This window comes from Callithrix jacchus, chromosome 11, assembly GCF_049354715.1.
Source record: "Callithrix jacchus isolate 240 chromosome 11, calJac240_pri, whole genome shotgun sequence".
Lineage (NCBI taxonomy): Eukaryota > Metazoa > Chordata > Mammalia > Primates > Cebidae > Callithrix > Callithrix jacchus.
Genome location: NC_133512.1, coordinates 51,801,406 through 51,823,490, shown reverse-complemented (window position 1 = coordinate 51,823,490; position 22,085 = coordinate 51,801,406). Strand labels below are relative to the sequence as shown.

Sequence of the window (22,085 nt, the reverse complement as noted above, 5' to 3'; positions counted from 1 at the left end):
TTGTCATACAGACTGAATGCGGTCTTACACCACTGTTAGGTGCACAGTAAGTCATCAGGACACATTAGATGGTATTATGTGTAAACTAAGTGCTCAATACACATTTAGTCTTTTAGCTACATTTGCATAAACTGAGACAAGTTAGGGTTCGGTAAAGTGGGCAATTATGAAAATGAGTTTATGTAGATTTTTGCTACATTCAAAAAGCAAATAACAGCTTTGAGGTTGTTCACATCTTTTCTTACCTTCCAGAACATAAAGGATCTCACTTATGTAAGAATGCACGTTGTGCAGGTATAGCAGGTATATTTAGGCTAGTGGATCAAGAAGAGAAAGATAATAGTTTCACAAAAACAATACATAAACAAGTAAACAGTGGCCTGTACAACAGTCATATGATGTCTACAAGTTAACACTGCTCACTAATAAGTTTTGTGCTTGGATGATTTTATGAAATAAAGATGTCTTCTCTTCAATTCAGCATAAAATAGTTTCCCCATACCACTTTTCAGGAAAGACAGAAAATTGCCTCTAGAGAAAAACGTGTTGTTGCTGCCACCCTGTGGTTTTGTTTTATACTGTAGTCCTCAAATATTCAATAAATATTTTATACTGCCACAAGCAATTTCTGAAATATATTGGCAATTTCTAGGTATGTCTTTCTTCCTAGTATTATTAAAAATTCACCAAGTTGCAAAGAGGACTGTGAATTGATTTATTGGTATCAATTTATTGACTACGTAGGACCTGAAATCGGGTTAAAAACTCACAGATCGAAATCACATCTAAGTCACAGATCTAAATTGCACCAATGATCCGTACATACACATGCTCATGACAAATTTTAAAAATTAAAATAGTATCTTATGCTTAAATTTATAACTGTGCTAAATAACTTATGAGCTACCCATAAAATAGACCATATACTCCCATTAACAAGACAGAATTTGAGAAAAAACATGGAATTATATTTTTTCCATGTACATAATTATACTCTATAGTCTATCCCTTTGAAAGATAACACAGAGTAGGGGTTAAGCATAAGGTCTCTAAAACCCTGAAGGCTGGGATCCAGTATTCCACTTCTATTATGTGTTAGCTATGTGACCTCAGGCATGCAACATAACATCTCTCTATGTTGCTTTTCTCATCCACAATATATGGATGAGCTTCAAGGAACAAACTTCACAAGTTGTTGTGAAGACTGATTATAGCTTTTAGAGCAGTCCTTGGCACTCAGGAAGGGTAACCAATTAATGTTAATACTTTATAACCAAAATTACAACGGTATGAACCAAAGTGGCTTTATTGCTAGGAATCAGCCCTTCCCCTCCAAACTGTTCCGTTTCTCACCTGTGCTCAGATACTAATTCCCCCATTTCTTTCAATTTGCTTCCTTCTGCCAACACACTGATAACTTGGCTGACCCCTGAAGAGCAATTTTCTGCTGGACTTGGAGGCTGACTGCAGAATGTCAAAATTGCTCAAGTAGGGTTTATGACATTCCTTCTGTTTTATCCTTTTTGAATGTATTTTGTTGTTGCTGCGGTTATTCTATTCCTGATGAATTATATATTAGGTGGATGGGGAGTAGATCACTTTTTTCTTAGTTCATTAAGGGCCCATCTCCAGCCCTGAAACAGACTTCCACATAAATACATCACCCAGAGATCCTAAACTCTGGGCTTGGGGTCCTTGCACAATGGAATTCCCCAGTTGTAACCCTCAAAAGGTGGCAAATATATTTCTTGCATAGGAGAGTGAATTCAGTATTTTGTTCCCAAAGAGGCTATCTGGGGAGTTACTAGTGCTATTCATTTTCCTTTCATCCTTTCATGCTCCCTTGCAGTTAGGTGTGGCCACATGTCTCATAGGTAATGTGAACCAAAGTGATGTGTCACTTCAGCGTGGAAGATTTAAGCTTCAGTAAATAATTCACTACTTTCTCCATCCCCTGCCTTGCTGATGGTGGAATTATGTCAAGGTTGTGCCTCCATCAGCCTGGGTTCCAGAGTGCTTATAACTCCTCAACAATGTGCAGAGCCTCCCATAGGCCAACATGGACATATAGTTTGAGCAAAAAACCCTTCCTGTGTTAATGCACTGAAATTTGGGAATTGTTTTCTCAGTATCACCTAGCCTGTGACATTACAGAAAATGATTAGCCTCACTACAATCCCTGGGAGATTCTCTGCACTCCCTGTTCTTGTTCCCAATAAAAGCCCTTTCCCTTAGTCTCCCGATTCACGCCAGAGACCCAGGCAACAGTTTCAGGCTGACACTGCAAGACAATATTTAGAAACGAACAACTCATAGGCCCTGCAGTCAACCTACCTGGCTAATTTGAGGTTCCACCACTTACTAATTAGCCAAATGACTGAGCAATGTATTTAGTATGTGTAAAATGGGGGTATCAGTGTTTACCTGTTCCAGTTACTATACCTGTGTAAGAAACACCAAAACTTAATGGTGTCAAACAAGCTTTTATTATGCTCACAGATTTGTGAATGAAGAACTTGGACAGAGCACACAGCAGGGATGGCTCATCTCTCCTTCACCTGCATGGGCTCCAGACAGAAGACTGAAAGATTAGCGCAGCTGGAATAATCTGGAGGCTCACTCCCTGACACAGCTGGCAGTTGTTGGTGGCTGTTGGTGGCTGTCGACTGAGCCCTTTGCTAAGGGCAGTCAGCCCAAACTCACATACAGCCTATCCCATAGTCTGGGCTTCCTTATCAAGAGAGAGAGAGAGCAGAAGCCACATCATCTTTTGTGACCTACTTTCAGAAGTCACACAGCATCACTTCCACTGTACTCTACTACAAGGCAATTGCAAAATCTTGCCTGAGCTCAAGGAGAGGGAAGACAGGCTGCTTCTTCAGAGGGGCAGCCAGGCTCTGGAAGAGGACATGGGACCAGGAACACTGCAATGGCCCCTTTTAGAAAATAAAATCTGCCACACCTCCTAAGATGGGAATGAGCTAACAATAAAATTACTTAGAACAGCTGCTAAGTATGTGCTTGGTATTGATTTTTCCACTGCACAGTCTAGAACCACACGTAACAGCCTCCCTGCTCAGCTTCCACTCTGCTTCTTCATGGCCAGACCTTCCCTTCCTAGGGACCTACTCCAAGGATCCTTTATCACAGACTCTAGACCAAACTAAGGGCAATTCCAAAACAGGAGGCATTCAGGAGCATGCTCTGACTCTGTGCTCAAGATGTTCATACCAAGGTCTAATTCAAATTTCCCACAAAGTATAATCCTTTGGATGCTGAGCTATCATAGGCTTCGGATTCGTTCATTTTTATGTTTTCCTTATAAAGGACTTCAGAAGCTTTCAGGCCTTATGTTAACCAAAATCGACCTACACACGTCCCTTTATAGCAAGAGATCTTCAAAAAAATGTTAAAACTTTACAAGTAGATTTTAGGTGGATTTTACTTTTCATTTTTTATAACAGAAGTGTATCATTCTGTCAAACTATATGGTACCTGTTAGCAGATTTAAGAGAAAGTGAAATAAACCTCTAAAGGGTAGGTCATTCATGACGGTGCTCACATCAGACTGAAATGGCAGAAGGATATCAGCTAATATTCTCAGTGTATGCTTAAAACTACTGGACTATTTGTTGTTAGAGACGGTGTGTAGATTAGGGCCTCCTTAGCACTAAATTACCAAAATCCAGGAAAACAGGCTTGGCCAATAAGTGAGCTATTAAGTCATGTGTACAGCAGCCCAAGGACACCATTTCTTCAAACCTTCTACAATTTAAATTGCAAAAGAGAAAAAGCTAGCTTTATTCTCGGTGCCAAGAACCTTCTGTAAATCTTGTGTGTAGTTTGAAATCCAGAAAGTTGCTGCCATTATAATTAACCTATAGTTTGCTGCTATGAAATTGGCTTAGCTAAGTATCTTCACTATCAAACTTCTGGGTGGCAACTAAACATGCCAGATCTGTCACTAAAGTTAAAAATCCAGAACCAAATCCCACTCCCTGGAAAACTGGCAGTTTGGGGTTTGTCATACCTTAACCTTGTAGTGTACACTCTGTAACGATTATGAACCGAGTTTCCCAAGTATTTTTTATGTCATTTAGCTCGGTTGTTTGAGGCTTTACCAGGAATGAATATGCCTAGAATCAAATCATTCTAGGTTTAAGCAATTTAAGCACCTACAAATACAAGATAATCATTAAAAGTCATCTACTAGGGTCGGGTGCAGTGACTAACACCTGTAGTCCCAGCACTTTGGGAGGCCAAGGTGGGTGGATCACTTGAGGCCAGGAGTTCAAGACCAACCTGGTCAACATGGTGAAACCCCATCTCTACTAAATAGACAAAAATTGGCCAGGCACAGTGGCACCCGTCTATAATCCCAGCTACTTGGGAGGTTGAGGCACAAGAATTGTTTGAACCCAAAAGGCAGAGGTTACAGTGAGCCAAGATCATGCCATTGCACTCCAGCCTAGGTGACAGAGCAAGAGTATCTAAAACAAACAAAACAAAGTCATCTAAGTTAATGACATTTTCTGTTTCTTAGAGATACTCTGTAGATACAGCCCTACAGCCACCCTAAAATACACCCTTCTTCCAACTCACCAGCTAATTTTCTGCCCACTCACTCCTCCATCAAGCATCCTTGTACTTATCTGTATGCCAGCGGTTCCCTTTTCAAAAGTTTTTAAGAGCTAAATTCACCTTTATAAGGTATTTCAAAATGTTGTCCCTAAACAACCAATCAGCATTCACTGAAAATCTTCTTCCTGTTCTTTGAATGTGTGTGTTTTTTGTTTGTTTGTTTGTTTGTTTTTGAGATTAAGTTTTGCTCTTCTTGCCCAGTCTGGAGTACAATGGCACCATCTCAGCTCACCGCAACCTCCAACTCCTGGGTTCAAGCAATTCTCCTGCCTCAGCCTCCCAAGTGGCTGGGATTATGAGTATGTGCCACCGTACCCAGCTAATTTTGTATTTTTAGTAGAGATGGGGTTTCTCCCTGTTGGTCAGGCTGGTCTCGCTCCCGACTTCAGGTGATCTGCCCAACTCAGCCTCCCAAAGTGCTGGGATTACAGGTGTGTGACACCATACCCAGCTGAATATGTTCCTATACTTTTTCTTTCAAGTAGGTTTGGACTTTCATCAGAAATGCTTAGTTAGCTAACTTGGTTATTCCTCTAGAACAGTGATCAAAAACTACGGCCCATGGACCATATCTGGTCCACTACCTACTTTTATAAATAACTGTTAACAGAACACAGCCATGCTCATTTGTTAACATATTGTCTATGTAACTGCTTTTGCACTATAATGGCAGACCTGCACAGTTCCAAAAGAGGTCCACAAAGCCTAAAATATTTGTGTGAATCTTAAAAAAAAATCCTGATCCCTGCTTTAGGACACATCTCTAGAGGTGACTTTAGCTCAACATAAAAGAGAAAAAAATGAACTACTATCTTGCAAAACAGAGCTGTCAGGAACTCCTACAGAAGATTCAAGTCTCGAGTCTTACCTAGGCAGCTGTTAGGAATGCAGGCAGAACAAAAATTCTGTAGTTCCCTAAGTATTTTGATGACTTCCCTAAGATGAGGCAAGAACTGGAAAGAAGCCACGTGAGCACAAGAAGCAGATGACATCTAAAGCAGCTCTGTCAGAAGAGTGCTGTGAGTTCTTGCAGACATCAGACCATTTCCTTTTCCTAGCTTACCCTCCACTTTACTGTGATACAGCAAAAAAATTCTAGTTACCTCTTATGAAGAGACTGTATGAACATAAATGACTATAGCAGTGTTTAAGATTGAGGACTTTCATTTTTTTCAAGTTAGCCTGAGTTGACTCTCATTGTTCGCCCATCTACTCATAGTACTCACACAACAAGAAATATCTGCATAGTACCCATACAACAAGAACAACAGTTACAGCACGAAGAGCACCTAAGCTTTGGCAGCTGACTTGTAGTGGGTCAGCGTGCGGGCAGAAGGGTCAGTGGCATTGATCCACTTGGGCATCCAGTAATGATTCAGCCAGTAAGCCCGGCCTGGGTAATGGCGTTCAAAGATTTGACGATAGTAATATCCTTCTTTGGTTTTGGGAGTATTGAAGGGAAATTTCTGTGCTGCATTTGCCATCATTGCATCATCAACCTGTAAGGAAAGTGTGTAAGAGCAAAACAGTTTTTAAAATGGCATGGAAATACTTGTATTTACTCTGGTTCCACAAAACAGAAAACGTTAAGACATGACTGTAAATTATGAGACCCTTTGAATCACCCATCGCTTAGAAAATGCCAAAGTATTCATAATACACATAGCTACAGTGACTTTTAAGTCACTGTAGCTTTTAAGAATTCATATGCATATTTTTAATGCTTGGTAGCTCTGTTTTAGTCATTTTTGCCTAATAATATCTGGCACTCAGGAGGTGCCCAATAATGTGTTACATGAAGGTAAGTGATGATTGTAGTAAGTCTCCTCTCTCTTTCAATTCTAGATGCTACTTTGTAATCCTTCATGATACTTAATTCTTATAAAAGAGATAACTGTTCACAGAGACTATGACTGTCTCTTACAGGGACAAGGCATTCAAACTAAACACGAACAGCAATGACAGCTCGGCATCCAAATTGTCCCATTCCTGAAAATGTTTTTAAAGATATTATACCTGATGTTCAACGTATTCCTGTAAAATCTTGAACCAGGAATTCTTAACTGAAGTTATGCCATCACTGAAGGCTTCTTTTGGTCGCCAGAGAATCTCTTTGGGTATCAGATTGGAGTCCTCAAATGTCTCTCTCAGGAGATGTTTTTCTATCCCATTCTGACATCAAAAAAAAAAGAAGCATCAGTGAAAGTTACAAACATAATCTGGTGGCACTGGACAGTTTCTATCTTGGGTTGATTTACCTACCTTTGGAATTCTCAATTCTGGTGGCAGAGACAAGTAATAGGAAGAAAATCGATGATCTAGAAATGGGACTCTCAGTTCAAGGCTTAAAGGAGAAAAGAAGAAAATCTAAATTAAAATGGGTATTTAGCGCCCATCAGTTTAGGTTCTGATTCAGTTTCCCATCAATTCAACCGGATTCTAAGAAATGTTAAAATCATACAGCCACATACAAGTACAAGTCTCCTAATGACTGCCCTACACTACTAAATGAATACAAAAATATATATATTCATTTAAAGTAACAAACATGTCATGTCATCTAGGGAGTAAAACTAACTATTTGAGACTATTACTTTTAGTTTCCTTTCTAGGAATGGTTAATAGCATATTTCAAAAAACAGAAAAAGTTACAAATCATGAGCGACCCAATTATTAAGAAAATACCTTGCCCGGAGCTTTCTAACTCAGTGTTTTCAACATGCAAAATAAACTAGCATTCCACTGTATTTCATCAAATGCCATATCACCGGTTTCCTGAAGCCTAGAGACTCTAGTTAAGACAAGCACATAGGATAATAACCAGATTCAGTTCATTCCCCATACCCATAATTAATTATATCCTCATTTACATGTGATTCAGCAGAGACAACTAAAACATTTAATGTCAGTTGTTTATCCCATATAGTAAAAGTCTTCAGTACCTCAACATAACTTTAGACAACTAGAAATGATACCCAAAAAACCCAGTTCTTTATCATGTAATCAAATGCCTTGCATCTTCACTGCCCTATCCCCTCAATACTTCTCTCTTTTGGCATGTACCACCACGCCTGGCTGATTTTTTTGTATTTTTGGTAGAGACAGGGCTTCTCCGTGCTGGTCAGCTGGTCTCCAACTCCTGGCCTCAGGTCATCCACTGCACCCGGCCTATTTCTCTTTAAAACACTTAACAATAGCTGTAGCAGCCTTCCCTCTTCCCTCTTGGTTGTTCACATGTGAATTAAGAAACAGCTTCATTTTCTCCATAGAAGTCACACTTTGTAACATATGGTCAACTGTATGTGACATATAGCCAGTCAGCTATCGATCTTTTACTTTTTTTAGGGTATTGGGCTTTTTTTTTTAATTTTTGGTGTTTTTTGGTTTTTGTTTTACAATAGCTCCTTAAAATGTTACCCGTGAGCAGCAGTAGTTCGATCTGCACGAAGAACATCAAACAAATAGAGTTCCCTCAGGAGCCTCTCACTCTCTTCCTCGGCTTTTTCAGGAGAAGGAGCCTATCAAACAAAAATACCAAGAGTTTTGCTTTTGGCACACAAAGCAGTTTGTCCTTCTCCCTCTCCAATCCCAAAGGTGGATAAGACAAAAAGCTAGATAAATGGAGGGAAGGGACCAAATAACTGAACAGAGCTAAGCAATGCTTCCCAAAACATACCTCTAAACTGCTAGTATTCGAATAAAATGAACACACTGAGAAACAGTCGTAATTCCGTAGGGGGCTAAGAAATGGCAGAAAGGTGATTCTCAAGCTTAACTAGTTTTATTTATTTATTTTTAACTTTTGCTTTTTTTTTTTTTAAGAGACAGGTTCTTGCTCTGTCAACCAGGCAAGAGTGCAGTGGCACAATCCCAGCTCACTGTAGCCTCGGACCTCTTGGGTTCAGGTGATCCTCCCACCTCAGGCTCCTGAGTAGCTGGGAGTATAAGCATGAGCCACCATACCTGTCTATTACTAGTTTTAAAGAATAAAAATTATCTAACACTATTAAAATTTCTTTCTTCCCCAAGCGATAGAAAGCAAACACTATCAGATTCCCTTTTGTAACCTCACAGGGCACTCAAAAATATTACTGTCATACTGAAAGATGAACGAAAATAGTCAAATAATTCATACTTTTCTTAATGGAGCATGAACATCCCTCCACTTTAGAGTGCTTACCTTGTGAAAATATATGTAACCCTGTGTAAGTTCATCCGATCCCTCTCCAGAGAAGATCACCACACTATCTGTGTTCTTCCGAATATACTTGGAAATTAAGTACATACCTTAAATGAGAGAGAGAAATTAACTTTAATGTCAACATAACCTTCCACCAAAAATGTCTTTGATTTTTGGAAATAATTGAAAGCTTTACTACTATACTGGGCTTCAAATTAATATAAAATAGTTTCCACAACAATGACCTTATATTTATAAGCCATTTACATGTACTTAATCCAAAAGTACTACTGTAAAATAAAATAACCCAGAACCACTCGGTCATTTTATAAACAGGTTTTAAAATTCTAATGTTCTAATGTTTTTATACCAAGAATGTCCACCTTAAAACTTTGCTAAGCTGAACAATGACTCAAATATCTAAAAATCATGCCTTTCATAGTGGTATAACAACACAAAAATAAGAGTACATGTTTGGGTGGTTTAGGGTCAGTTTTGTTAGGTATTTTCCCCCTGCCACTCTCCATTTACCAGATTTTTCATAAAGCCAGGAAGACTATATAAGTTATTAAACCTGCCTCCTTGGTTCTGTACCACATCCCCCTAAACCAGTGTTTCTTCTCAACCTTGTTTTTACCATCACCTCAGCTAGAGAGCCTTTTTAGACATATATTTTCCTAACACGAGCCCCATGAAATTCTAGTACCAGAGCTACCCTATTTATTGCGATGCTTTGGAGGGCCATAAACCATTGTAATATCTAAGATACTTTTGCCCTCCAAGGCAACTCTCTCAAGAGAAACAGCAGTATAAAAAGGCTCAGTAACACTGGATCCCTCTGATTTGGTGTATACGTCCAATCTCAGTGGATACATTCTCTACAAGATAAAATTAGTATTGTTTGCAGAGCAATGATAGCTAGTGACTGGTAAGTTGTGTGATGAAATATTTACCAAAACATATCTAAAATGAGTATTTCTTATCAAAAATACATTACCAAATAGACCTATTTCTTCACTGTATACAGACTATAACCCAAGAAACTAAAAGAGAAATGGGAGATAGAGGGCAGAAAATATGTATCTACTCCCTGGGAAAACACCAACAGTGATACCAAAAATGTAGAGGTTGAACTATGTATTTATTGGGCCGTTCACTCCAAAAGAGATTTGGAGAATTCTTAAGTGGTCTTAAATAATTAGTAACATAGAGATTTAATTTGCATTCATCCTTAAATAATATATTTCTTTTTTTTTTTTATTGAGACAGAGTCTTGCTCTGTCGCCAGGCTGGAGTGCAGTGACGCGATCTCAGCTCACTGCACCTCCGGCTCTTTGGTTCAAAAGATTCTCCTGCCTCAGCCTCCCAAGTAACTGGGACTATAGGCACGTGCCACTATGCCCAGCTAGTTTTTGTATTTTTAGTAAAGACAGGGTTTCACCATGTTTGCCAGGATGGTCTGGATCTCTTGACCTCATGATCAGCTCACCTCAGCCTCCCAAAGTGCTGGGATTACAGGCATGTGCCACTGCGCCCAGCCCTTAAATAACATTTTTAAACTATGGCGTGAAATAATTTTTCTTAAACCTTACATTTTTTTTCAGTATTAAAAAAACCTGTTTATTTAATAATATAGTAATACCTCACCTACTGAAGCACGAACTGTTGTAATGTCATAAGTTTCCAAAGAAAATATGACTTCATCCAGAGCCTGAATGCCTTCCTCCGAGTTGAAGAGGACTTCATGATGCTCACTTCCAATATGATTTGCTACCTTATTATATAAAGAAATACTCCTTTATTTATTAAAGAAAATAACTTCCCTTGAAAATCAAACATGATGCAAGTTCACAAATCTTTATGAATTAACAACAGTGAAAACTAAACAAGGGAAAACAGAAAATATGATTTTACAGGCCACCACATACAAGCCCCATCCAGCCCTGTTCCCTCGCCTGCTTCAACTCCACCACCAGAAAGTAGATCTCCCCTCAGCTCCTCTGGTGCCAAGGCTTCAACCATTCTCCCAGTCGGTACTCCCTCCTCACCCATTTTACCTAACCCATCTCATTGCTCCCTAGTCCAACATGGTCCCACACTAAGCTTGGTCTTCTTTGGTCCTTCTGAAATGCATAACTGTATAACCCAGATGTTATTCCTATATAGAATGGCCTCTCCCCTCATTCTACTTTTCTTGGCTATTTTGGATTCTCTCAGCATTGATCACTTTGCATTGAGACTGCTCTCTAGCTCTTTCTCGCCCACATTACAAAAATTCTCCAGAGTGGGAGCTAGGTCTCCTGCTCACTGAATACAGACAAGCTGCCCTCTGCCCACAGTATTCTAAATAGAGCACTTTTTAAAATAATAACAGCTAACACCCACTAAGTACTCACTATATCCCAAGTTCTACCCTGACTTTACATGAATTACATCATTTCACCTTAAAACTACCCCATAGCAGACACTATTATTTTTGTTACATAAACAAGTAGAGCCAGGATGTCAAACCACGAGTCAGACTCCAAAGCCTGCAGTCTTTGCCACGATACCATGCCTTTATGTTCTTTTTTAAAAAACAAACAAACAAAAGCCTCTCTTTTGAATTTTTCAAGATGGGGTCTTGCTATGTCGCCCAGCCTGGACTCAAACTCCTAAGCTTAGACCTCCCACTAGTCTCACAAGTATCTGGGACTGTAAGTGTGTGCTACTGTACCTGACTTACGCCTTTACTTCTTATTTTCTTTTTGAAACAAGGTCTCACTCTGTCACCCAGCTTCTCACGAGGCTAACACCATCCACAGGCATGCGCCACCAAGCCTGGCTAACTTTTATATTTTTTTTCTGTAGAGATGGGAGTTTTACTATGTTGCTCAGGCTGGTTTCAAACTCCTGACCTCAAATAATCCACTCCCTCAGCCTCCTAAAGTGCTGGGATTACAGGTGTAGGCCATCACACCCAGACACCTTTTACTTTCAAAAGAGCGTAATTATCACCATAGGGTCTTTGTGAGAATTGTATGGGTCATAATAGATAAAAGTACAGAGGACAGTGTACAACACAGTGCATATTCAACAGCCATTTCATTCTATTTTAATACATTTGAAACAATTTCCCCATTCAATACAGCAGCATAAGTGGAATTATCCATTATTGACTCCATTTTCATTCTAATAACAAGTCTACTCTAGCTACACAAGGGGCAGCGACAGCATCTTACCTTTCTAGCAGCCAGTAAATCAGGGCTGTCTTCCATGCCAATTGCAAATGTCTGGAGAGGATACTGTACTTGGGCCTCTTTCAGCTGCTTCAACAGGGTGGCAGCAACCAAGCTGGAGTCCAAGCCCCCTACATGCAAAAGAGAAAGTGGAAGTGTCCTAGTTATGTGCCTTGCATAAGACAGGGACAGAGGATGTACATTCCTGATAAGCACCAAGATCACAGTTTTACCATTTAAAATCCTCAAGTTCTATAAACTGAAATCAACTTCCACAAGATAAAAATAAACTGTGGTAATATTAATATTTGGTTAAAAATCACTACACAGAATTCTAAACAACATTCACTGGCTCACTCTTTACACCAATAACATAGCTACAGTGTCACTCAAGTTAGAGTGTTACTATGAGTATTCAACGTAGCTTATACAAAATTGTTTCCATCCTATAATGAAGGAAAGATTCAATCATATAGTAAATATTTTATAGTAAAAACTAAAGGGATGACTACAAATCACCTAAATTAAACACACATGAAATATAATTAAGTTTTTTTAATTGACTTTACCTGATAAAAGGCAGCCAATCCTCCTGTCTGTCATCAACCGCTTCTTTACAGCATTATTAAAAAGGATCCGGATATTGTTCTTCACTGTTTCTAACTCAAAACCTATAAACACAGCAAGTAAATGAAACGGCTCCAGAAAATCTTGAGCTGGATTAGTTATTAAAATGGAATACATAATCATCAACATCTATCATGATGGCATTTACTCAATGGTGGAGTCTGCCAAATCTTAACATGTTCCCTTCAAAGAAAGCAGGAAGTAGGTCTTGACACTAAAATCATTCAAATGATGTACAACTCATAACTGTTTTCCCTTGGAGAAGGATGGGGAATAGGTGGGTGGGTGTCCACTACCTGGAAAGAGTTTCTCCACATTGTCATAGAGGGCATGCAGGGGCTCATCCCGACAGTGATGATATTTAACAATTTCCACGGACGCAACTTTGCCATTTGGCTTTAAATCCAAAACTTCATAGTGTCCAGGAAGAAAAGGCTCCACTTTTAAAAAGGGAGTTGAAGAGTGCTTCAAAGTAACAAGACCTACAAATTCAAAATCATACCTTTGTTCAAATTAGGTAACCTTTCACAATTAGTTAACATCCTCTACATTCCTATTGATTTTCCCTTTTCAGTACAAACGTATGCCCATTAAATAAGCAAAAAAAATTTTAATCACCCAAAGCCCTACCATCCACTTACTGGAGAGATAATAATGGCACAGTGATATACTGCCAAATTACACTAACTTTTGGTAATTCAAAGCAACAGAAAAATCTCCAATGTTTAATTTCTTCTTCTTAGATTTCTAACCAAGAAAACCTATTTTCTATACTAAAGCAAATACATACAAAAGGAAAAGACACACTTATGAAGCAAGGGATGAAATGGAGTCCTAATGTTATGATAGGCTGGTAGCCGTTTGTCATCACTGAGGTATTTTCAGAAAATAGCCGTGGTTCCCAGACCTTTAACAAGTTCAGTGATCCACTCTTAGCTACTTTAAAGTCAGATAAGACATCTACCCCTTAACTAGTTGTTACACACTATATGTGAATAAACCCATATAACTTAAATTTCCTCAAAAAATTCCCACAGAAAGTACCCTCACATCACCATGATCTTTGACACAAACATCAGTATTTTCTTGTAAATCGTAACAGACTATACGGAATACTCATGATTTAATTTGAGATTGTCAACCCAGCCAGCAACCTGTGTAGCACTGAATTCAAATACCAGAAAAAGGACCCATATTCCCTCACCAGCTATTAGAGCTCATGAGCTACCCATCCTGGGAAGGGAATGGGGAGTAATTTAAAGGGTTTAAGCAGGCAGTACCATCATCAGATGAGTTTTTGACAGGTTATTCTAAAAGCACTGAGAAAGGAAAACTGTTTCAGTCTTCCAGATGAGATCATTTGGTCTGGAAAAGGACAGTGTCAAAGATATAGAAAAGAACTATCAAGGAATTTCAGAGGGTAAACTGGATGTGATTATAGCTCCATGTCAAGTGATCATCAGGCTCAAAGAAGGCACAGGGGAGTAGGAGGCTGCTTTTCTGGGGTGTTCTCTTTGCCAGGTTTGCCCAGCAGTTCTGGCAACTGACATATATACTTGTTCTTTGCCATCTGATCACACTAGAAATGCCTGAAAATAAAACAGTTCCAGTATTAATACAAACACTGTGGCTAGTGTCCTAAGGACCATTTGACTGATCTCATTATCCCTGTTTCAGCCAATATTAAATCTGAAAATTAAGTGAGAAGGAATTTAAAGAATGGCAAAAAGAGGCAGGGAGAGAGATTTCAGGATGTTACTGCTGTGTAGGTAAGGAATAAAAAAATAAATGTCTTCCTCCACTTCTTCATCAAAAAGTGCTATACATGATTCACAATTATTTTCTTCCATCTTGTGGGTTGGCTTTTTGCTTTCTTGATGGCATCCTTTGAAGTACAAAAATGTTTAATTTTGATGAAGTCCAATTCTTCAATTTGTATTATTGTTGCTGGTGTCATATTTAAGAAAGCTTTGCCAAATCCAAGGTCATGACAATTTAGTCCTATGTTTGCTTCTCAGGATTTTATAGTTTTAGTCCTTACATTTATGTGGATTAGCTCAAAATGAATCCATTTGATTCATTTTTTTGTATCCAGAGCCTTTGTATTTGGTGTTGGGTAAAGGTCCAACACTTCAGGTTTTGCCTATGTTTACATTATCTAGTTGTTCCTGTGACAGTTTTCAAATTTCTTTCCCCACTGAATAATCTTGGCACCTTGTCAAAAATCAGTTGATTATATATATATGGGTTCACCTCTCTCAATTCTATCTCATTGGTCTATACATCTATCTTTCTGCCAGTATTATACAGTCTTTATTATCATTGTCTTGCAGCAAGTTTTAAAGTCAGTCAATATGAGTTCTCTTACTTTGTTCCTCATTTTCAAAAGATTGTTTTGGCTATTCTTAAGTCCCTTGCAATTCCCTATGAATTTGACAGTCAGCTTGTCAATTTTACAAAGAACTCATCTGGGATGCTAATAGGAATCAAGTTAAATCTGTAGATCAGTTTAGGGAGCACTGCCATCTTAACAATGTTAAGCCTTCAATCCATAATCATGGGATACTTTTCCATTTATTTAAATCTTCTTCCATTTCTTTCAACAATGTTTTATAGCTAACAGAGTACAAGTTTTATACTTCTGAAATTTATTTCTAAGTATTTTATTCTTTCTGATACTATACATGAAGTTGCTTTCTTAATTTCATTTTCAGATTCCTCATTGTAAATATGTAGTATTCAGTTAAAAGTGTGTCAGATACTGTTGATTTTTGTATATTGATCCTGTATCCTGTAACCCTGATGAGCACAAGGGATTTGTATCTAGAATACATAAGGAACTGTTACAATTCAGTAATAAAAAGACAAAATAACCCAATTAGAGATGGATAATTCAAGAATGGATAAACAAAATGCAGTACATGCAAACAAATGGAATTAAAAAATGAGCTATCAAGCCATGAAAAAAACACAGAAAACCCTACGTATATTCTGGTAGGTGAAAGAAGCCAGTCTGAAAAGGCTACATACTATATGATCACAAATATTTATATGACATTCTGGGAAAGGCAAAATTAGAAAGTAAAAAGATCAGCAATGACTGGGGGATTAGGAGGAAGAGGAGGGGGAGGAATGAGTAAGTGGAGCACATTTGTCAAATCCAAAATATAAAGAGTGAACCCTAATGTAAACTATAAACTTCAGTTAACACATAAGCATCAGTTCATCAAATCTAACAAACATAGCACAGTAATGCAAAATGTTAAGGGTTGGGAAAATTGGGTAGGGGCACTAAAGGGGGAGCATATGTGAACTCTCTGCACTTTCCTCTCAATTTTTTCTAAAACTGCTCTAAAAAGAAAAATAAAGTCTACTATGTTTTAAAATAAAATGATGCCTAGCAGGTAAAAAAATGGCAAAGAATCTGTACAAATCGTCGCCAAAGAAGACATACAAATGGCTAATAAGCACGAGATAAAACTCTGGACATCACTGTTAACAGGAAAACATAAATCAAAACCACAATGAAATACCACTTAACATACACTAGAATGGCTATAATTAAAAAGTCACACAGTAAGTGTTCGTGAAGATGTGGAGAAACTGAAATTTTAATACACTGCTGAAGGGAACAAAGAACAATGCCGCCATTTCAAAAAATAGACTGGCAGTTCCTCAATTAAACATAGTTACCATGTGTCCCAGCAATTCTCCTAGACATACACCCAAGAGAAATGTCTACACAAAAACTTGTACACCAATGTTTATAGCAGCATTATTCATAATAGCCAAAAGGGGTAAACAACGTCCTAAGTGTCTATCAACTGACAAGTGGATAAACAAAATGCATTGTATCCATGTAATGCAGTATCACTTGGCCATAAAAAGTAAGTACTGACACACGTTACAGCATAGACAAATCTTGAAAGCACTGTGCCAAGTAAAAGAATCCAGTCACAAAAACCATATGATATAATCCTATTCATATGAAACATACAGAATAAGGAATCCAGAGGCAGAAAGATAAGTGATTGTCAGGGCTATGACTGCAGGGTTGTGGATGACGGATATGGAGAGATGGAACTGAAAGCTAAAGGGCATAGGAGGCAGGATGTTGTGGTACGTGCCTATACTCCTAGCTACTAGGGAGGCAGAGGTGGAAGGATTGCTTGAACCCAGGAGTTCAAGGCTGCACTGAGCTATGATCACACCACTGGGCTGGATGACTGAGCAAGACCCCATCTCTTAAAAACAAACAAAAACAAAAACCTGGTTGATCCTGCCAGTAAAAAATAAGGTAAAGGACATAGGATTTTATTTGTTTTTTTAAAGTGGAAAAACAATTCTAAAATTGACTGGAGTACTGGTTACCAACATCTGTGAATATACTAAAAACCACTGAACTCTATACTTCAAGTGGGTGAGTTACATGGTATGTGAATGATCAGTAAAGCTATTTTAGAAATCCTAATGTTTGCTGTGCTATGACTGCGGCAAAGCACTGCAGTGCAATAATTGCAGAGCCAACCCTACCATTATGGTATGACACAGGAAAACTTAAAACTGCACTTAGGATCAAGCTAGATGCAGAGCGTATTAGCACAGCAAAAAATAAATGACTGCAGTAAAGACTCATCCGTCAAGGACTACAGAATTTAAGTGCTGACAAGGAGAGTACAAATCCTCTGTTTTTTTAAGAAAAGGTAAGGACTCATAACTTAGTCACTTGTAAAATTCTGGATTGCTCTCTAAGAGATTTTCAAATATAACTTAAAAGAAAACACACAACCAAGACAATAATGAAAATCTATAGAGAAATTTATTATTACCTTTAGCTTCTGAACATACAGCCAAAAATCCATCTTCTGTCATTGTTTTAAACAAAGGTCTGACTCCATATGTATCTCTGCCCAGGAACACTTTCTTATTGGCAGTATCCAGTAGAATAAATGCAAACACACCATCCAACATAGAAACTGTTTGCTCAATTCCGCCTTTGTCATAAAGATGAAGGATTATCTCACCATCCACGTTGGTCTGGTATTCAAATCCAAAATCCTGCTGCATCTTAGAAAGCAATAGCAAAACCAAAATGTTAGACTCCTTGTGCATTCACTAATAATTTTTATTGCCAAGTTGCTTCAGTATTTGAGCTCTACAATTATTGCACTTTGGTGATTTAGGAAAATCACAGCATTATCAAATTAGGGTTTGTTTCAGCTTATAATTCTGCAAATTCTTTATCAGACTGCAACTAAAATTTTCATTACATAAAGCTGAACCCATGAAAATTTTGGTTGCAGTCTGATAAACAGAATGTAATGGGAATGTATCAGAATTGTAACCTGTGAAGGGATGGAAATGCATATTATACACACACCATGTATGTAATACATATATTTATATATATATGCATATTGAGTATTCCTTATCTGAAATGTTTAGAACCAGAAGTGTTTTAGGTTTTGTTTTGTTTTATTTGATTCTGGAATATCTGCATATATGTGAGATATCTCGGGGATGAGACCCAAGTCCAAACACGAAATTCATTTGTTTCATATATCTTAGACACATCACCTAAAAGTAATTTTATAAACATTTCAAATAATCTTGTGCATGAAGCAGAGTTTGTGTACACGGAACCATCAGAAAGCAAAGGTGTCACTATCTCAGCTACCTAATGTGGAGTGTTTTGCAAAGTAAAAAGCACGATACAAAATATATAATATCATTGTAACCAACAAGCTCTGAAGTTTAATCACATCCAGACATCTGGCTTCTTTTTCCTTACCTTCCTATGGTTGTAGATCTCACCATTGTAACAGAGCCACAAATACGGATATTTCCTCACTCGAATTGGCTGCATTCCAAACAGAGGGTCCACTACTGCCAACCGGTGAAAGCCAAAGCAGCAGTTGGTGTATCCACTGACATTCTCAAAACGAAATGCATCTGGACCCCTGTGTGCAATCTTCATGGCACTCAGACACTGAACAGAAAGGCAGTCATCACTGCCAAACAGGGCCCAAATGCCACACATGGTGCAATGAAACTATAAGCTCTCTATGGAGAGAAAAGCAGACAAATCAAAAATATTCAATATCCAATCCAAGTCTGCATTAAATCTTGATTCCAGAAACGTGTATAAACCACTTCAAAGACTAAAATGTAAACCACCTTTTCTATTGCTATTTCCCATTAGGTTGACAGGCCCATGGGAGTAGAGAATGATTGAATTTACCTACAAGTATTCAGAAAAGATAGTGACCTCTATATCCAACCAGCTACAGCAGCTTAGCACCCAGCCAAAGCCTGCATCTCTCCCACCTTAGTGGTTGGCTAGAGCTAGCAACATCCAGGCCACATCTATTTCTGCAATCGAAGTTTGCTTCCAAGATACAGAAACAAATGCAGGCTGGCTCCTACCTAGCCAGAGATCCCAGCCCCACTCTCTCCATCCCAAAATCCCTCAAAGATCCAAGAGACTTTCAGATTACTAGAGTCTCCTCTCAGGTTCCCTTGACAGTTAAATACCCTCTCTTTACTTGAAGTAGCTGCAGGTAGAATACAATGAGTAGAACAGAAAATCATACTGCTGTAATACTAGGATTACTATCTGTAATATTAAGATGCACAGCTCTTTTAAGCATTTCAGTATATTACACCTAGCTTACCTCTAAATGATGTATTCAGATGTTACCGAAGAAAGTCTAAAGGAAAAAAAAAACTACAGATTACTATCTGTAATACTAAGATGCACAGCTCTTTTAAGCATTTCACTATATTATATCTAGTTTACCTCTAAATGATGTATCCAGATGTTATTGAAGAAAGTCTAAAGGGGAAATAAAAGGAATTTAATTTGATATCAGATATCCTGGCTTTATAACAAGTAAAACATTTTAGGTTGACAGAAGATACAAAATGTTTGCTATCAAAATATCCTAACAGAAAAAAATGTCCTCAAATATTTCTGTCTCAAAGTTTAATGTTCAGTAAGGAAACAAAGTAGATAGGACATATACAGCAGCAACAGCCCTAAAAAAAAACTTGGCTCTTCCCTATAAGCCAGGAAGCAAATAAATCACCCTTACATACATTAATTATTTTCCAATTTCAAATTCTCAACTGTGAAATAAAGGGCTGTTTTATTTGACTACTACCAGCTCAAAATGGCCATTTTTATTAAAACATCTCTAACTTAAAAAAAATAACAATTTTGATATTTTCTTTTTAAAAACTGCAAATAGCAGTAAATGCCCAGATAATTTGGGATAGGCACCCTAAGGAAAAAATACATATTCAAATTACGTAAGTCACTTTGAGGATATTTCATTTTTATCTAAATGAACCAAAGGTTTGGCTGGCTTTTCCAGAAAACCAGAACCAAATAATACATGGTTATAATGAAAATCATCTCAAGCAATTTGGAAATGAAATGCCACACATCCTACACTGTCCCTTCCATGCACTTGACCAAATAGCCTATAACAAATTCTTTACTTTCAGATTTAGTGGGAAAACTCCACGAGATTTAAATGGGATGACTACTAATAAGTCATCTGCCTTTGACTATATACCAATTAAAAATGGGTTAGGAAAGCGCTTTGAAAATCAAAAGTGGTCATCACAGAATACACTGCTTGTGAATATTAAGCCTGCTAACCACTAATTGGAGGGGAAAGGGGGAGAACAAAGAGGCATGTAAAGTACACTTATTTTTTTCTAGTGGGAAAAAGCCAATTAAAACTATAACTTATTTTTTATTGGAATCAGTCTTAGAGGAGGGCAAAGTTCCTACTGCTGCTGCTACCTGTTCTCAATATTTTTCTTTTTTCTTCGTAAACTTCTAGAGCAGTGCTATCCAATAATTATGTGAGCCACATATGTAATTTTAAATATACTAGTAGCCCCATTAAAAGAAAAAGGTGAAATTAATTTTAAACATACTTAATATATCCCAAATAGTATCACTTTAACATGTAATCAATATAAAAACTTATCGAGCTATTTTACACTGTTCTTCCTACTCCAACGACAAAATCCATTGTATTTAACACAACACATCTCAGTTCGGACCAGCCAGCATTTCATGTGCTCAACAGTTACAGGTGGCTAGCGCCTACCGAATTGGACACTGCAGTTTCAGTACATTTCATTTCTATTCCACTTAGTGCTACTTAAAACTTCACCCTCTCAACTTACTTTTATGTTAAGATCTCAGTAAGCAACCAACTATAGAAAGGTTCAAGCCCTACTTTACCTCTAATTACTCTTTCAGTAATGCGATGAATCACGATTTACAAAAAACGAAAAAAGAAAAAAAAACACTGCTGTTAAATTATCAGCCAAGCGCCCAGAGTAATGGACAGTAAAGAAATAATGTAGGCCACAGGCCGAGATGAAAACTGTCCTTTTATTTAAAGCTTTAACAATAACCTGAAGTCAGCCCTGTAAAATAGACATCCATTGAAACAGGCATGCTAGTCCTTTTGCCTTTTTCTGTACTTGGCCTTCTGTGTCCCTAAACAGACTGCCTCTCGGCCGAGTTTGCTCAGCAAGTCACTTGTCAAGTCTTGCAGTCTACAGAGGCGTGGTGACTGGAGGGGAGATGGGGTGAGAGGGGAGGAGGCATGGTGAGGGAGGCCAGGTGAGGAGCAGGGCAGTTGAAAGGGAAAGCACAGTTTCTCCTTCCTAGATCAGAACCACGCACACGCGACTGCGCCCCGGCCACATGGAGGCTCCAACCCGCTCTTCCGCAGCGGTCCTGGACCGGGAAAATGTCCACGGGCTTCAATGCCACATAGTAAAAAAAAAAAAAAAAAAAAAAAAAAAAAGTACACATATAACATCTACAGGGGCTCAGGTCGCCGCTCCCTCTACGGAGCGGCCCAGTCTTCCGGCCGCGGTTCCCTTGATGCCTCAGGGATCAAGACACAGAGGTTCTTCTGCACCGGCTTGCCGCTAGGTGCGCAACAATCGCTAGGCGTCCACCCCACCCTCTCTACTGCCAGAGACGCAGCATCAGCCGACCCGAAGCGCGTCCGTCCGCCGGGTGCCAGGCGACAGAGCGCATCCTCCTCCCCCAGGGCAGCCCCAGAGCCCCCGAGGAGGGTGCTGCGCGGGGCGCGGGGCCCCGTCTCACCTGGGCGCAAGCGGGTCAGGGCGATGCGGGCTGCGGACGCCAGGTCTGCGGACGCCAGGTCTGCGGACGGCGTGCCGGGCGGGGTATGGCGTGCCGGGCGGAGGAGCTACCGGCGCTTATACTGGTCTGGCTCCTGTAATGCGTATGGGAAATTTCATCAGCCGGCGAGAACCAACCAGCGCGCGCAGGGGCGGGGCCCACGGGGCTGCCGGGCGGGTGCGGACTAAGCCAGGACGGCGAGAATGCTCCAGGAGGAGTTCTTTTGTTTCCGGTG

At 38.9% G+C, this 22,085-nt stretch overlaps 1 protein-coding gene across 5 annotated transcripts; it reads right to left on the bottom strand.

Annotated features, from left to right (window-relative positions):
• Nucleotides 1-701: 701 nt before the first annotated feature.
• ASNS (asparagine synthetase (glutamine-hydrolyzing)) lies at nt 702-21,957 on the bottom strand. Of its 5 annotated transcripts, none has more exons than XM_017975342.4 (14): nt 21,812-21,903; nt 19,466-19,501; nt 19,341-19,376; nt 18,458-18,729; nt 17,496-17,733; nt 12,963-13,148; nt 12,609-12,710; nt 12,043-12,170; nt 10,469-10,595; nt 8,822-8,928; nt 8,059-8,159; nt 6,904-6,985; nt 6,658-6,813; nt 702-6,140 (listed from the first exon to the last, which is right to left on the bottom strand). In XM_017975342.4, exons 4-14 carry the CDS (start codon nt 18,704-18,706, stop codon nt 5,931-5,933), a joined length of 1,686 nt encoding a protein of 561 aa, XP_017830831.1. In that variant the 5' UTR covers nt 18,707-18,729; nt 19,341-19,376; nt 19,466-19,501; nt 21,812-21,903; the 3' UTR covers nt 702-5,930. The 5 variants fall into 5 exon arrangements, with proteins under 5 accessions (XP_017830831.1, XP_078198851.1, XP_078198852.1 ...); XM_078342725.1 differs by lacking the exon at nt 21,812-21,903 and adding an exon at nt 20,930-21,268; XM_078342726.1 differs by lacking the exon at nt 12,963-13,148 and having other exon boundaries at nt 21,812-21,957.
• Nucleotides 21,958-22,085: the final 128 nt, after the last annotated feature.

Excerpts from the sequence above, each read along its gene's own strand:
- ASNS (XM_054237279.2), bottom strand. The coding sequence starts at position 18,706 with ATGTGTGGCATTTGGGCCCTGTTTGGCAGTGATGACTGCCTTTCTGTT. Across the intron at positions 12,171-12,608 it reads GATTGGCTGCCTTTTATCAG|GGGGCTTGGACTCCAGCTTG; the intron begins GTAAAGTCAATT and ends TTTTGCATGTAG. Across the intron at positions 8,160-8,821 it reads GTTACATATATTTTCACAAG|GCTCCTTCTCCTGAAAAAGC; the intron begins GTAAGCACTCTA and ends TTTGTTTGATAG.